Source organism: Octopus bimaculoides, chromosome 1 (genome assembly GCF_046866305.1).
Source record: "Octopus bimaculoides isolate indiv1 chromosome 1, ASM4686630v1, whole genome shotgun sequence".
NCBI classification, from domain to species: domain Eukaryota; kingdom Metazoa; phylum Mollusca; class Cephalopoda; order Octopoda; family Octopodidae; genus Octopus; species Octopus bimaculoides.
Window position 1 is genome coordinate 88,006,181 of NC_142928.1, and position 17,798 is coordinate 88,023,978.

The following is a 17,798-nucleotide window of genomic DNA, read 5'->3' on the forward strand; positions in this document are numbered from 1 at the left end:
TTTCTTTTTCATTTCCCTGTGAGTTGTATTTTATCAGTTTCTTCTACTCCTTTAGTATGTACCGTTCTAGTATCATTTTCTAATTTTGATGCATGAGTATAATTTAATATTTCTGAGTTTTAGTTAACGTTTCTTTGATACATCTGTCTAACCTACTGCTACACTTTTCTATGCCATGGCTATAGGAATGATCAATTTTTAGTCGGTTTTCCATTTGAGCACTGTTCCTTGCAAATCGTTTTAGACTTAATGAGGAGAAAATTTAGCTTTTCCATGACTTCTGTAACCGCTGCTGCTTTCATTCAACAGATTTGTTAATGAAGCCAGACTTAAGCAAAATACTAGCGGGATACTTCTACTACTACTACTACTACAACATTTATCATTTTTAGTATTAAGGCGGTGAGCTGGCCGAATCGTTACTGCGCCAGAAAAATGCTTAGCAGCATTTCTTCCGGCTTTACATTCTGAGTTCAAATTCCACCGAAGTCGACTTTGGCTTTCATCTTTTCAGGATCAATAAAACGAGTACAAGTTGAGTTCCGGGGTCGACATAATCGATTTACCCCTCCCACGAAATTTGAAACCACCATTATTATTATTAGTAGTAGTAGAGTAGTAGTAGTATAAATGCAGCGAACTGGCAGAATTTTCAGCAATCCGGCAAAATGCTTAGCGGCATTTGGTCCGTCTTTACTTTCTCAGTTCAAATTCCACCGAGGTCGAACTTGCCTTTCATCTTTTTGGGGTCGATAAAATGAGTACCAGTTGGGCACTGGGGTTGATCTTCTCCTTAAATCGCTGGCCTTGTGCCAAAATTTGAAATTACTATTATCGTTGTTATTATTTAAATTTGGCATCAGAGAAGCCCACGACTGTCCCTCGCTGTTGAGTTTCTTTTTGCGGGAGAGGGTATTTTTACCGTTTGTTGTTGGTGATTTCGGCCGTCCTAATTTATTATTCTATTATTTCTGGAGGTGACCAGGCAACTACTGAAAAGGTGACTTAGTGGGGTTTTGTTTGGGTTTTTTTTGGGGGGGGGGGGGGTGGTAGGGTGGTTTCATGGGGCGGATAATATTGGTAAATGGGGTTTTATACACTGAAAATCTTGTGTTAAAGATTTTGGAAAAGATGATTTTGAAAATAGAAGCATTTTAAATTTGAAGGTGATTTAAAGTAGATAACATCATTGAAAGTCTAATTAATTGTGATATTCATCTGAGAGTGTATCTCTTATAAATATACAGAGTTAAAAATGTATATACCAGGGGGTACCCAAAAGAAACCGGAATCTTGCAATATTATTTTATTCACTTAGTTTTACATGTTTACACTTTTATCGCCTTCAAAGTATTCTCCATTTGAAGCAATGATCGGTCCAGACGCGTTTTCCACTATTCGAAGCAGTGCTGGAACTCTTGCGAAGTGATGCCTTGCAACGCCTCCATCGTATTTTTCTTCACCTCTTCCACATCTGCAAATTCCGTCATCGTTGAAAAAAGATCTGGATCAATTTCCAACTGTTCTTTCAGTTCACGACACACATTCAATTGTGACTGCTTTTGATCTTCCGTGAGCAAGCAAGGCACAAATTTTGCTGCAACTCTTTTCATTCTCAATTCCTCGCTCAAAATTCGTGGGCGGGAGCTCCAAGACACACCAGTCATATCAAGTTCGTCAATTGTTTTGTGACGGCCCTCCAAGATCACTTCGTGAATTTTCATGATGTCTTCATTTGTTCGAGAGGTCGACGGTCGTCCTGAAAGAGGTCGATCTTCAAACGACAAGTGACCATTAATAAAGCGTGAAGACCACTCGTAAACTTGTGTTTTTCTCATGGCAGCGTCCTTGTAAGCTGTTTGAAGCATGACGATTGTTTTGGTCGCCATTTTCCCCAGCAATAAACAGAATTTCACCAAAGCACGCTGTTCCTTTATTTCAACCATCGCAAAAATCGACGAACAGGGGAGAAGCATTGCAAAACAAAGACGCATCAAATGGCAGTGTGACCCGACTGGACAACACCATTCGGCAGACTGATGCCTGAAGATCGCATCAAGTGGTTCCTCGCAGCTTGTCCCACAGAGAACGCTTCTGGTTACTTTTGGGTACCCCCTCGTATATCAGTAGCAGGCAAAAATCGTCCTGCAACGGTGGTGGTATTGCTAAATAGGCTTCGTCTGTAGCACGTATTCATTGGCAACCGCATGCTAAAATAATCTGCTGCTACTAATACAGTAAAGACTTATTTTTTCCACCCTGAAATAAAAGGTAAGAGTACAATTAAATGTTCAAAGCCTAATAATCTGAAATAGGCTGGGGTTTTTTTTTTTTTAATCTGAAAATTAGGGAAGGAGGCTGGTCGATTGCATCACCCCAATATTTGATTGGTAGTTCCTTTTAACTTTGGAGACATGAAAACAAAGTTTACTTTGGCAGGATATGAAATGAGATTGCAAAGAACCATGAGAGGTATAAACATATTTCCTACATCCTAATGATTCTGCCAATCCAGCGTCCTAAAAACAACAGCAATGATTTCAAATTTTTCCACATGGGCAGCCATTTTGGGGGAGGGGATGAGTTGATTACATCAACCCCAGTTTTCAACTGGTACATATTTTATCGACCCCGAAAGATTGGAAGGCAAAGTTGATCTCGGCTGAATTTGAACTCAGAATGTAGCTACGGGCAAAATATCGCTAAGCAGTTCGTCCAGCTGCTAACGATTCTGCCAGCTCGCTACCTTATTATAAAATGTTTTCTATATTGACCACAAAGGTTTGCAAAAAGACCAAAGGCAGTTGGGGACGATACAACACAATGCTATGTGAGGTTGCATACAAGCGTGTAAGCAGTTAAATAGTAGAAACAAAAAATTCAAACAAGAAGTAATTCCCCAAAAAGGGAGAGACTGCTCATGGAAACCCTGCAAAACCACGTTGACACTGACTACTAAAGCAAGAGCCTTCTTCCCATTCTCCTCCCTCTATCTACATGTGCATGCTCAGAGCAAGCCACTCACATCCACTTTTCAACGAATCTACTGGAAGGCAGTAAATTCCAGTTTAAGTGAAACTTGAAAATGTTAATTAGAGCTTGACCAAAGAGGAAGGAGTCTGTCATCTTTTTTTCAGTCTGATCCACCACACAACCACTTCCGATTAGACTATCAACCAAAGAATACCTGTTCTTACCGGCCAAAGAAGGGTGGTGGATCAATCTTCACAATAGACTCAGCCGATAGCTGGATTCGTCCTACATACGAGAGCAGGTGTCCGACGTAATTTCAGCAATGCTCGAGCGCTGGATGAATGCATACAGAACAGTTTCATCACTCCCCGTGCATGTCACTTGGCCTGGCTGACAGCACTTCTATGTCTCTAGAATTTATTCCAAATAGACAATGCTCTCCTATAGCACTGCCAACCAGAGAGTTTTTCCAGAACACATCAGCCTATATATTTTCGTCGACGCCCAGAGTCTCCCTAAAAATATTATCGTTGTTGCCCTCCACTAACACTCTCTGAAACACCAAAGTAGAACTTCCATCGACCACATTTCCTGACTGGCAGAGAGCAGTGAGTGCATGAGGCATTCTAGGTGCAAGGCACCCTGGCTCGGTTTATGCTTGATCTACAACTGCAGCTCCATCAAGGAAATTCTGGGGATGTTGCAGCCACAATGTGAGTCTGAGCGTCATCTCCCACAGTAAGCTCAGTTCTCCACTCAGTAGATATTGACAATAAATGAAGCACCTGACCGGTGAAATACGACTCTTCCACAGAGAAGAAGTACTCCAGTTCGGTGATACGGGATCAGGAGCAGGGTGTGATGGTCAGGTTGTAATATATAACGGGTGCGATGTGAGCATTCACTACCTCAGACTTTTCAGTGATAGCTTTTTCTCGGCCCATTTTCGGGTGAGATGGCCACTCTAATCATCATCTCATCACCAGTTCTTTTCGGCTGAGAGATCTGGACCAAGCCAAATTACGAGGAATTTAACTTGTCCATTCATCCTGTGCCCCACAACGCTGTTAGATGACATGGGCCTGCTTCTCCAGATGCCGAGCTGCAAGCCCACTGACTTTTTTGGGTTGATTCTTTTGTTCGTGCCACCGCACTCACTGCCTTGTAGTCTCTTAAAGCAGTGCCTATCACCCTGATGTTCGATTCTATGTCAGTATTGTTGCTACTGCTGCTGCTGTCGTTGTTGCTTGTGTTAAAAATGCTGACCTTACCATTGTCGTTACCATTGCCGTTATAGTTGTTGTTGTTGTTGTTACTGCTGTTGTTCTCATGTAAATGTTTTCTCGCGAAGCTGGTAGTGGTATGAGAGAATTTTCCTACTACCTCCTAATAGTGAATCTGATAGTGAGACTTACTTTCACCAAAATTTCAAGCGAGAATCAATGACATTACTAACACCAGACTCTAAATACTCTGACTTCAAACGCCTCTAATAATATCTTTTTATAATAATGATTATTATTGGTTTCAAATTTTGGCACAAGGCCAGCAAGTTTGGAGGGAGGGACTAAGTCGATTACATCGACTCCAGTGCTCAACTTGTATTTATTTTATCAACCCTGAAAGGATGAGAGAAAAGTCGACCTCAGTGGAATTTGAACTCAGAACGTAGAGATGTACAAAATGCCGCTCAGCATTTTGCCTGATGTGATAATGATTCTGGAATGCATAACGTTACATATAAAACCCAAGAAAACTCATGTTAGTTTCTACCTTTATATAAATAAATTAACAAATTTATTGCTCATAACATTAGATTTTTTTGTAAAAAACATGATAAAATCAAATTTCGAAGTAGACAAATCTTACCGTTGAATTTCTTTCTTTTCACCACCAAAAGCTACAACCGTTTTAATAGAACTAATTACTTCCTCAGTCATATCGCCAGCTTTTTCATATGCAAGGTTTTCTTTATAAGCCGAAATTTTTACTACCTAATGAAATATTAAATTAATTATTGAAAACAACACCTGTAACATTTTGATGAAGGTTATAATTTCTTAACAAAAAATTAAAAGAAATTAAAATTCATTACAATAATAACAGTCGTCATGCAGTTTGTCCTGTTATTATAGGTTTAGATGTTAGATCATTTTACAACTATGATATCATAGGACTATATCAGATTGGAGATCTCTCCTTTCGTACGTGACAGATGAGGGTTCTGCATTCTCTTGCTGAACAAGCTACTGAGACAATTTATTTATAGTGATCAAATGTTTGTGCTGTACATTAACTCCTTTCCTCCATTAAATCTGCATTGCCAGTACAGATGTACGTTGTGCCAGATGTCGAAATGATCAAAGAGCAACGTGAAATGAAGTGTTTAGCTCAAGAGCACAACACCCCGCCCTGTGCTGGAATCGAAACTACAACATTGCGATCATGAATGCAACACAGCAACCACTAGGCCACGTGCTTTCCCAAATGATTAATTGATGACGAATATTTTCCGAATAATGTTCAACAGCCATTCACCATGAGGTACATAAGATGAAAAGAAATTGCGATTGTAATAGTTTTTAGCAGATCACTTTCAAGGTTGCCAACATCACTTAGATGTGCTTCATAATTCTGATTATCATGGCCCTGCTTGTTTTATGGGCTACAGCTTAAACTTTTAGTATTGAAGTTCAATGCCAAAATTTAAAGGAAAAGGAATCTATTCTATGTTGTTGTACTTGGGGACGGTCATATTGCCAGTTTTGCCAATAAAAACACACGCACTGTATATTTGGTGTTAATTTGCTTCAGCTTTATATTACATTATATTACATTAATCCTATTTCGGCCAGAGTTCTTTCGTCACACTTCTGTGACCTCATCAGTGGTCCTTTGCTTTCTTCTTTCTTCTGTGTGTCACACCTTGCTAACTACAAAATGGCTGATAGTTAGCAAGGTGAGACACACAGAAGAAAGAAGAAAGCAAAGGACCACTGATGAGGTCACAGAAGTGTGACGAAAGAACTCTGGCCGAAATAGGATTAATGTAATATAATGTAAGCTGAAGCAAATTAACACCAAATATACAGTGCGTGTGTTTTTATTGGCAAAACTGGCAATATGACCATCCCCAAGTACAACAACATCTGTTTCAACACACGATTTCACATCAAAAATCTTGCAAAACAAATATGTAAACGAATCTATTCTAATCTTTTTGAAATGAAAGGCTCACAAACTATTCTCAAGTTCTTATATAAAAACTTCACAAAAATTTACACACAAACGTAGATGCTTAAATTATATCTATCACACAAAACAGAAATTTTCCCTCCCAAAATGATCTAAGAAAACTCATTCATCTTGATGATAAAATCAAACTTCATACAATCAAATCACATAGCTCCTACGTTTCATTCCGCCACCCCCGATAAGTTTTGGGTCTTTTCGAAAGAAAACAGGATTTCTTCCATTTCTGCACTTCGGAAGTGGCTTTTTTTTTCTTTATTACTGCATACTATGATATTCGTAAATGTCAAAATAAGATACTTTTGTATTAAATAGTAAAATAAGCCTATTTAGATCTTATTTACCAATTAATACAAAATTTGGATTAGCTGAATGAGAATGGTTATCGTTTAGTTGTGGAACGGTGTAAGTAGTGAACCCTAGCTAAGAAATGGCAAATTTAATACCTTAAAATCTTGGCAAATATTTCTAACTCCTTTTTTGTTTTTTTGTTTTGTTTTGGGGGTTTTTTTGGGGTTCTTTTGGAAATATCCTCTGTATGTTCCATCTTCCAATCATTTTTGTAAACGCATTCTTCTTACTCGGTTTTACCTTGTTTTCAGATTCTTTAAGAAATCACAGAAAACAAGAAGTTTATTTACCGCTTTCATACCTATGCCTTAGAAGAACTACATTATAATACACTTTACAGTAATCTGATAATTGTTGCCATATAACAGCTGAACTTTCCCGCATAATCCTCATACTCTCCTTTTAATGAATGATATTATTTTAAAAGCCTTTGTAAACGATAATTCTAAATTACTAAAACTACTTCGTATTTGCTAATGTTGAAATCATATTTTATACACTGACAGTCATAATTCATAATTCTTAGTAATTTTATGCTATCTTTAAAGCGACGAGCGAGCAGAGCAATTAGCATGTCAAACAAAATGCTTAGTGACATTTCTTCCGTCTTTGTTTCAATGAGGTTGACTTCGGCTCACATTCTTTCAGGGCCGATAAAATAAGTACCACTCAAGTACTAGGGTCGATGTAATCGATTTCCCCTCTCCTCAAAAACTACTGGCCCTGTGCCCAAGTTTTGAAAACAGCTTTATGCTATCTCTAATTTACTTCTTGAAATTCCTCTTTCGCTATCGTAATTTGCTGGTGCTATATTTTTCTCAAACATATCGATCAAGCAATTGTACCAGAAAGCCAAGTAAAGTAACAGAGACCATTGTTTGGGTTTGTCAGACGGCATTTATAAGGTCTTTCTTTCAGAAAAAAAGATTTTACTATTTTCACTATTCATAATCTTTCTTTTATTTTCTACTTCTTAACCACACAGCCATGATTATTGAACAGTAAAAATAAATCATTCCACTACATAATTCAAATTGAACTCAGAAAAAAATTTGTTCAACCTAGGAAAGTGTAACACTAAAATAACAAGAAGGTACACATCAAATAGTAATTCAATAACCCTTATGTTTCTCATTGTATCAAATGTTTAAAAGTGACCGTTTCCTTACCTTATTTACGGCAAAAGTTGTTAAGCTTACTAAAGGAATAACTGAAAGCAGGACTAATGTCACTTTCCATTGATAAGAAAATCCAACTGCTATAGCCCCAATACAGCCACAAATTGTTTGAACCAAGGTGCCAAAACTGCTTCCCATGCCACGAGAGATTGTGATCATCGATCTAGAAAATATATACATCAAAAAATTCTATTACAAACATTATTTAAGAATGAAGGAAAACAAAAGTTAACTTAATTCTAAGAAATTATTTAATACTAAAAATATTCAAGTAATGTCGGTTTCTGGTTTAGGTTCAAGGTCAACAATTTTAAGAGAAGGAAATAAGTCGATAACAATGACGCCAGTGTTTGACTGGTACTTTGTGTTCTCAACCCCGGAAAAAATGAAAGTTGATCTCGGCAGGAGTCGAACACAGAATGTGCAAGTTGGGAAGTAAATACCTGAAAGTATTTTGGTCAAGACTTTAACAATTCCGTCGACTTACCGCCCCGGTACTCAGCTAATATATTGGTTTCAAATTTTGACGCAAGGTCAGTAATTTCGGGAGAATGGGTAAGTCGGTTACATTGACCCAAGTGCTCAACTGGTACTTATTTTATTGACATCGATAGGATGGAAGGCATAGTCGACCTCGGCAGAATTTGAACTCAAAACATAAAAACAGACGAAATGTCATTAAGCATTTTGTCTGGCATACAAACAATTCTGCCAGTTTGCCATCCTGTACTCAACTAATATTGATTTCAAATTCTGGTACAAGGTCGGCAATTTCAGAAAAGGGGTTAAGGCGATTACATCGACCCCCAGGGCCCAACTGGCACTCATTTTATCAATCCCGAAAGGATAAAAGGCAAAATCAGCCTCGGCGAAATTTAAACTCAGAAGTAAAGACCGATAAAATGCTACTCGGCATTTTGCCTGGTGTGCTAACAATTTTGCCCGCTCACTGCCTAGCATTCGACTAATATCAAATGATGAAATACTTACTCTGCCTGATAGTTGATTAACATTCCAGGGGTATGCTTGTCAAACCATGATAGATCTTGCCGCAAAATGCTTCTCATAACATTTTTCCTCATGCAAAGCATTTGTCTGTCTGTGGAAATTCTCCAGAGAGCATTACCAAAGCTTCCGACAAATACTGCACCTGCTAATGCTAAAGATACAGAAAAAAATGTTTGAATGGAAACCTGGTTGAGTAAATGTATGTTGGTATAGGTTTCACATTTTGGCTCAAGGTCAGCAATTTCAGAGAAGGGGTTAAGTTGACTACGTCGACCCCCAGAGCTTATTTTGCTGACCTTGAAAGGGATGAAAGACAAGGTCGACTCAGAACGTAAAGACAGACGAGATACTGCTAAGCATTTTGCCTGGCGTGCTGACGATTCTGCCACCTCGCTGCCTTATATGTATATTAATATTGATAAACTTTAATAAAACAATAAACTGGCAGAACCGGTTAGTATGCCGGGTAAAATGCTTAGCGGCATTTCGTCCATCTTTACATTCTGAGTTCAAATTCTGCAGAGGTTGACTTAGCCTTTCATTCTTTCAGAGTCGATAAAATAAGTACCAGTTGAGTACTGGGGTCAAAGTCATCGACCTACCCATCCTCCGAAGATACTGGCTTTGTGACAAAATTTGAAAACAATATTGATAAACTTTAATAACATTAATGCTATAAATAGTAGAGGCGCATGGGTTAGTGATTAGGGTGTTGGACTCATGATCATATGGTTTCGATTCCTGGACTGGGCAATGTTTTGTGCTCTTGAGTAAGTCATTTCATTTCACGTTGCTCCTGTTCAGTTAGCTGGCAAAGAAAAAAGAAATTCTGTGATGGACTGACGTTCCGTCCAGATGGGAAATATATAAGTCCCAGAAACCGGCTTTAAGAGTCTATAGGTAGGACTCTACCAGATCTGTTAATCCACCGCCCTATTACGTTTATGTTATTAAAATAGGTATTTGTCTTATTCATTAATGAAATATATGTATGTATGCGCATACATGCTGTATGTATTTCAGCCCATAGTCAGTGTTACAAGAAAGGCTATCGATGATAATTGGACTTGCAATTAACGAAATACTTTAATTATCACAAAATTCTACCTAAAAAATTTTTAACTAAATCAAACAGAAATATTTGCCATTTAACTGATAAATTCAAAACTATCAAATTATTTCAAAGACCCGATTTCTCTTCATCTAATCTAAAACCTATTTCAGAGAAAGTCTTACTCTCTTTACATATTATTCTTTATCCAGTCTCACGCAAGAAAAGTACATTCGCAATTTTACACTGTTAAAGATGTCGAACCGAAGGGACGCCGGACGAAATACATAGCAGTATTTCTTCCGACTTTGTGTTCTGAGCTCAAATTCCGCCGAGGTTGAATTTACCTTTCATCCCTTTATAGTCAATAAAATATAAACTAGTTGAGCATTGGGATCTTTTATGTTTGGCTGTCACTTTTCAGTTTCTGGATCTGTTCAATTTCGTCCAATTGATTTCAAATTTGGTACATTGGTGTAGTTTTGTATGCTAATTTTCATTTTCACCATTTATCAATAAAAAAAAGCAGTTGATAGCTTTTAAAGTTTGCAAATTTGGGATAATTTTAACCAATCGAAAGCCACAGACATATAGGTGCCTGTTTCCATAGTAACAAGCCAAGCGTTTGCACTCTCCTGTATAAATCATGTGTGCTTATGAAAAACAAAATGTGTTGTTTACTCTTTTTTTCGAACTGGACAGCAGTTTGTTTTTTCTGCTCTTAAAACTACAAAATATGTTGTTTACTCGTTTTTTAGTAATTTTCGTTTATTAAATACTTATTACACGTGCTATCGTCGCAACTTTGTAACTTCTTCAAGACTTTTTTCTAGAACAAGTGAATTATATCTTGAGATTCAGCGTGAAAATTTACATCAATACACCAAATTTGAAAATTTTCACTTAATTTTAAAATTTAAAAAGGTGCAAACAAACAGAAAAAATCCGAGCACTGGGGTCGATGTAATCGACAAGCCCTTCCTCCCACAATTTCAGGCCTTGTGCCTATAGCAGAAAAGGTTATTAAATAGCTTACTGGTACTATTTTATAATATTTGTACATAGTTTCAAAAGTCTTCCATCAACTATTCTAAACAATATATTTGTTTCTTAATATTTAAGATATAAAACAATGATTCAATAATTTACGACCTTATATAAACACCTTAAATTAGAAAACCGTAATGTAATGTGTCGAGAATCAATTAGCTTAGATGCAGCCAGGCTCTCTCTAAACTGTTAATAACAAACCGATATTGAAACTGCAAAGTGAAGTAAAGTGACTGAATCGAAAATCGAACCAATCTAGTAGAAACATTATATATTTATTAAAATAAAAGTGACTGGGAAAATCTTACCTAGAAATTGGTAAATATCATCGCTTATCTCATCGAGTACAACTTCATCAGGAACGGTATCATTGAAATTGCATATCCTACCAAAAGAAAGTAAATTGTATGGAAATTCCAGTATTTTGATAAATTTTGTCAGAATCCACGAATAGTATAAGTCCTCAAATAGTTTCCTGTTGTGTTGTGCGGAACTGATTTTTTTATTTACTTGAAAAACTATATTTAATCATTTAAAATATTCGACCAGTAACCTATGTCTTTTATGTGTGCTTTTAGTCAAATAAGGCAGAGTAGGGCCCTTAATGTTTAACATGCCCTCCCATGTAATTGGTGCAGTTCATGATCACATTTAACATCTGTATGCTGGTGTTCATCGATCAAATGTGGACAGGGGGAAATTGCAGAGGATAACAGTTCTGGGAATGAAGGAACGGCTGAAGTGTTTATTGGAGTCTGAAAGGTGAGACAAAGAGTGGCGAGAGGAGGGCAGCTGAATGCGACAGCGTTCCTTAGGGCTGAGAGTAAACATCTTTATAAACGGGTCGCTGCAGTGTCATTGTAAAAAGCAAAGAGAGGCAACACGTCTGTTGGCTAGATGATGAAACCATTTGATACTGAATCTTTGATAATTAATTGAATAACTTACTTTAAAATTCTGTCTCTATTCTTAAGAGAGACAGAACCATTCTGGGGGTGAATGTAGTACACTGGTGTAGGTCTTACTTGTACTTTGTACAGGTTTGCAGTTGAGAAGAAATAAAACTGTTTTTTTCGGGGTGGGGGGTCTGTAATGTTATATATGAGAGATAACACCCATAAGACATCATCAGAAACATGTGCACTTGTCTCTTCCAGCTTTACCCAGCTGTAATATTAGACATATGTTTGGGATAGAAACTGGCTTAATATATTTTTTTGCAATTAAGGCAGCGAGCTGGCAGAACTGTTAGTACGCCGTCTTTACGTTTTGAGTTCAAAATCCACGAAGATCGACTTTGCCTTTTATCCTTTCGGGATCGATAAAATAATTACCAGTCGAGCACTGGGATCGATGTAATCGACTTACCCTCTCCCAAAAAATTGCTGGCCTTATGCCGAAATGTGAAACCAATATATTTTTTTGGCAATTACAATGACAATAAATTGGTTTGAATTGAACTGAATTAAACTGCTTGAAGATACACTATCATTTTTTTATATTCTATTAGTAAAGCAGTAACATAATATATCAAATAAATGTTCATCACTCGAATGCAGAGATTTTTATATGAATTATGAAGCAATTAGTAATGTTATATGTTATCAAAAGAACAGATATTGCAACCAATTCACTCTCAAAATGACCGCGGTATCTGTATCAACAAATCTTGTAACACACCCAAAAGAACGCCCGAAACATTTTTTCAAGGCTAACCAGATGCACTTGCTCTGATATGATAATAAGCTGCACCATAGCAGAATAATAATACAGATTTCGTTCCATGGTTAAAGATTGTTTTTAAAACGCGTACTACAGATTGTTATTCAATCAATTCGTTTCAATAATTTTTATCATAGACAATTGAATGTAATTCTTTCAGAGTGCATTTATTTTTTGGTGTAAAAAGAAAAATAATAGACAGCAACTTTCAGGGTCGAAGAGATGACATGTGTATTACAAAATATAGTTTTCAAAGATGCTCTGTCCCAAGACTACACCTCCAGACTGTGGATTTTACACGATTTTCAGAACCATACGCTTTTCAAAGGAAATCATATATTTCCTGGTACTTTTTACCTTCCAGTAATCTTATAGTTTTCAAAATAACTGTGAAATTTCCACGTACTCAACTAGAATTGATAAAACATTTGATCTAAATGCGTTCACAAAAGTAATACAACTTACCTTTCTACAGTTAAATGTGATTCAGCTAATTTCTTTGCCACATCGCTAAATACAATTACGTACACAACTATTACCATCCCATGTATAGCAGACAAAATGGTTGCAATTATCATGAGGAATATATCAAACCTCGTTGCAAAGCGAAACTGAAAAATAGAAATATAATGTTTCCAAGTAATAATACATTAGATAGTAAATTCATCGCCTCAATCACTGCCACCAATGTTATTGTTATTATCGTAATTATTATCATAAACATTATTAATATTTCGGTGAATTTAGCTTGCTTCGTTATTACTAAGTTTTTGTTCATGTAGATCTGGTGTGTGTTTATGGTCGTTCTAATACATAATATTAGAATATTCATTCAAGATTGAAAGGAATAACAGAATGTTTCTTAATTTAAATAAATACCCTAAACTGTGTTCTCTCTTTTGTAGTTGCGTAAGAAAATCCACCCACAAAAAAAATTACGAAATATTCATTAGCAAACATTCCATTCAAAATTAAGAACTGAATAGGCACTAATACAAATTGCAATTAAAACAAAACATTTAGAATTAAATTTCATCTTATTCAGACACTTGTGAATGACTGGAATAACCTTTCCTGAGGAAACTGAAAAAGAAACAGTAGATTCTTGTTCAGATGTTAGCATTTCAGATAAAACTTTGTTAATTTCGTCTTAATTAATAATTGAGGCATGTTCTTATTAACGATAAATATCAGCAGCATAAAGGAAGCGAACTGACAGAACCGGTTAGCACGTCGTGTAACATGCTTAACAGTATTTCGTTCATCTTTATGCTCTGAATTCAAAATCTGCCGAGGTTGACTTTGCCTTTCATCCCTTTGGGGTCGATAAAATAAGTACCTGTTCAACACTGCGGACGATGAAATCGACTTACCCCCTGCCCCGAAATTGCTGGCCTTGTGCCAAAGCTTGAAACCAATATTTCTTCGAAAAATCATGTATTTCTAACGTGCAATCGTTATCTCATGAGAAACTTTAATTGCGTTTTCATCCTCTTTTGTTTCACAATCTGAAAATTATAACCATCCAAGCGAAACAATATTTAGCACCTTTGCAGGTACAGGAAATTTTAACTTCCCTGAAAAGCCTGAGCAGAGAGAGAGAGGCAAGAAACTGACTCTGAGAGAGGCAAGAAACTGACTCTGAGAGAGGCAAGAAACTGACTCGACCAAAATAAAATTTATCATTAATCTCTTCTATGGTATTGAGTACTTTTTTCCAACAGTCAACACTAAATGTGTGTGTGTTTCTATGTGTGTGTGTTTCTATGTGTGTGTGTTTCTATGTGTGTGTGTTTCTATGTGTGTGTGTTTTTATGTGTGTGTGTTTCTATGTGTGTGTGTTTCTATGTGCGTGTGTGTGTGAGTTCGAGATTTAAAATATTTAGTTGATTTTTCTTTTCATTTATTGTTTAGTCTCTTCACACAAATTAGACGTTACTTTATAGGTTTTTACAGAAACATTCTTATGCATTATCTACTTACCAATTGATAGAATGCTATTTTAGCCGGCATCTTGGTTTTATTTTCGGTTTCACCACTTTTATCTTCTGCTTCGTTCATATCTGAAAACATGTTTCTTTCTTTAAATTTTGTTTGGAATTTCAATAATATTCTAATCATATACAACACGTAAAAGTATCCCAATCAACTAATTGGCTATATCTAAGCAATACTCACACACACACACACACACACTTACATGTGTGTGTGTGTGTGCGTGTGTACATATATAATAGAGGCGAATAAGGATATATTATATAACATACAAGATAAATTTTTAATTCATTGAAATTATCTCCGCTTTCAAAATAGGTAGGCCAATCCCTTGAAAGCAATTAGTACCAACTCCAAATGAGAAAGCGAGGTTATCTCAAGAATCAAAAATTCTCCAAACTGGCCATGTTATTTTGGAAAAATTGGTCTACTTGTCTGAAGACAGACAACTGTTGGGTAATTATTTCTGCCTCAATAGATGTCCTCAGCACAGCAATTATCCAATCTTATCTTCAGCAGACGAGACACAAGACACTAAGACATAAAAAAAAGAGTAGAACGCATTTATGATCCTATGTAAATAATATAATTGAAACATAATAAAGATGAATAAGGTTATATGTGTGAGTTTGTGCGTACGTGTGTGTGTGTATTTGTGTGTATGTGTGTGTGAGTGTGCGTGTGGATTTGTGTGTGTGTGTGAATCTGTGTATTTGTGTGAGAGTGTGTATGTATTTGTGTGTGTGTGTGTGTGTATTTTCGTGTGTGTGTGTGTGTGTGTGTGTGTGCGCGTACATGTGTAAATATACTTGTGTCGTGAAGAAGTTGGCTTTGCAACCATGTGATTTCGAGTTCAGTCCCCTTGTGCTGCACCTTGGGCAAGAGTCTTCTACTATAGTCCCGGGCCTACCAATGCCTTGTGAGTAAATTTGATGGACAGTAACTGTACGAAAGTTTGGCATATATATTATTGTGTGTGTGTATGTGTGAGAGAGAGAGAGAGAGAGAGAGAGAGAGAGAGAGAGAGAGAGAGTGAGAGAGAGAGAGTATATGCGCGCGCGGGCGCGTCTTTGTGTTTGTTCAGCATAAGGAACCGATAGAATAAGTACTAATCTTTAAAAAATAAGTACTAGGATCTATTTATTCAATTAAACCTTTCAAGGTGCTGCCCCAGAATGGCCGGTGTGAACTAATTGAAACAAGTAAAAGAATAAAATTATATACATATACCTATATATATATATATATATATATATATATATATATATATATATATATATATATGTATGTATATATAGGTATATAGGCTCAAGTAGGTTGGGACATGTTCCACAGTTTGGGCGTCCGCATTTTTTAACCATTGGTTTCGTGGCTGTTTCGTAAAGATTCGCATTTGTTATAAGTCTCTTTAATGATCTGTGTTGCTTTTGGCATTTGATTAGTTTATGCGTTTTCAATATGTTGTTAATTTGGGGATATATATATATATATAAATTAACAACATCCTGAAAACGCATAAACTAATCAAATGCAAAAAAGCAGCACAAATCACTAAAGAGACTTAAACCACGAAACCAATGGTTAAAAAATGCGGACGCCCAAACTGTGGAACATGTCCCAACCTACTTGAAATCTCGGATATCCTTTTCAAACAAGGAGAGAGGTTCGCAGTTAACACCAGTTTCACTTGTGCCTCTGAGAACCTAATTTATGTAATAACCTGCTCGGGTTGTAGACAACACTATATTGGACAGACGAGTATGACTTTGAGACGGAGAACCATTCTATATAAAGAGAAGATCCGGTTCCCGCAATACAGACAAATTCCTCTAAGTGAACACATAGAGAAATGTGCAGGTAACATCAAACCAAATTTTACAGTCTTCCCCTTCTACCAGTGCAAGGATACAACTTCTCTACAAGAACGTCTAAATAAACTTTTTTCATCGAAAAATACAGAACGCGTCTAAATATACACGCATAACCAGCTTTGATCTCTACATATCTTAATTCATGATTACATCACTGTACATACATCTCCCCACTAAACTAGTTTTCGAACTTTTGCGTATATATATATATATATATATTTCTACGCCCCTACTGAAAGCTGAACAGTTATCTCCCCTATCCACAATAATAACGATAACCAATTACCTCCCCTTAGTTTTTCTACTGTTTGTATCATTCACTCAAAATATCACACACGACATAGACCAAAAAATTTCTTCTTAAGAAAATACGCATCTAAACAATTAAATCTTAATGTCATGAATAGCGAAAGCGAAACCGGTCGATGGTCGATATATTAAAAATTATATTAAAACTATGTAAAGTGTGTGCATTTTCCTTCTTTATTTTCATATTTATATATATATATATATATTCTTTTACCCTTTTACTCTTTTACTTATTTCAGTCATTTGACTGTGGCCATGCTGGAGCACCGCCTTTAGTCGAGCAAATCGACCCCATGACTTATTCTTTGTAAGCCTAGTACTTATTCTATCAGTCTCTTTTGCTGAACCGCTAAGTTACGGGGACATAAACACACCACCATCGGTTGTCAAATGATGTTGGGGGGCAAACACAGGCACACAAACATATACACACATACATATATATATATATATATATATATATATATATATATATATATATATATATATATATATACATATATACAACCGGCTTCTTTTCAGTTTCCATCTAACAAATCCACTCACGAGGTTTTGGTCGGCCCAAGGCTATAGTAGAAGACACTTGCCCAAGGTGCCACGCAGTGGGACTGAACCCGGGACCATGTGATTGGTAAGCAAGCTACTTACCACACACCCACTCCCACGCCTAAACATAAAGACAGACGAAATGTCACTAAGCATTTCGCCCGGCGCGATAACGTTTCTACCAGCTCATATATGTATGTGTGTGTGTGTGTGTGTGTTTCTGTCTGTCTGTCTGTATGTATGTATGTGCGTGTGTGTGTGTGTGTATATATGTATATATATATATATATATATATATATATATATATATATATATATATATATATATGAGAGAGAAAGAGAGAGAGAGACATACATACGTACGTACATACATACGTACATACATACATACATACATACATACGTACATACATACATACATACATACATACGTACGTACATACATACATACATACATACATACATACGTACGTACGTACGTACATACATACG

At 36.4% G+C, this 17,798-nt stretch overlaps 1 protein-coding gene across 1 annotated transcript in view; it reads right to left on the bottom strand.

The window, feature by feature from the left end:
• Nucleotides 1-14,658, bottom strand: part of LOC106876319 (phosphatidylcholine translocator ABCB4-like) — an 87,324-nt gene extending 72,666 nt beyond the window's left edge. The window contains exons 1-6 of the mRNA XM_089347744.1: nt 14,569-14,658; nt 13,051-13,223; nt 11,172-11,248; nt 8,745-8,913; nt 7,746-7,917; nt 4,843-4,967 (exon numbers count right to left, since the gene is read on the bottom strand). Coding sequence (XP_089203870.1) covers nt 4,843-4,967; nt 7,746-7,917; nt 8,745-8,913; nt 11,172-11,248; nt 13,051-13,223; nt 14,569-14,658 — 806 coding nt within the window. The remainder of the gene's footprint in view (nt 1-4,842; nt 4,968-7,745; nt 7,918-8,744; nt 8,914-11,171; nt 11,249-13,050; nt 13,224-14,568) is intronic.
• Nucleotides 14,659-17,798: the final 3,140 nt, after the last annotated feature.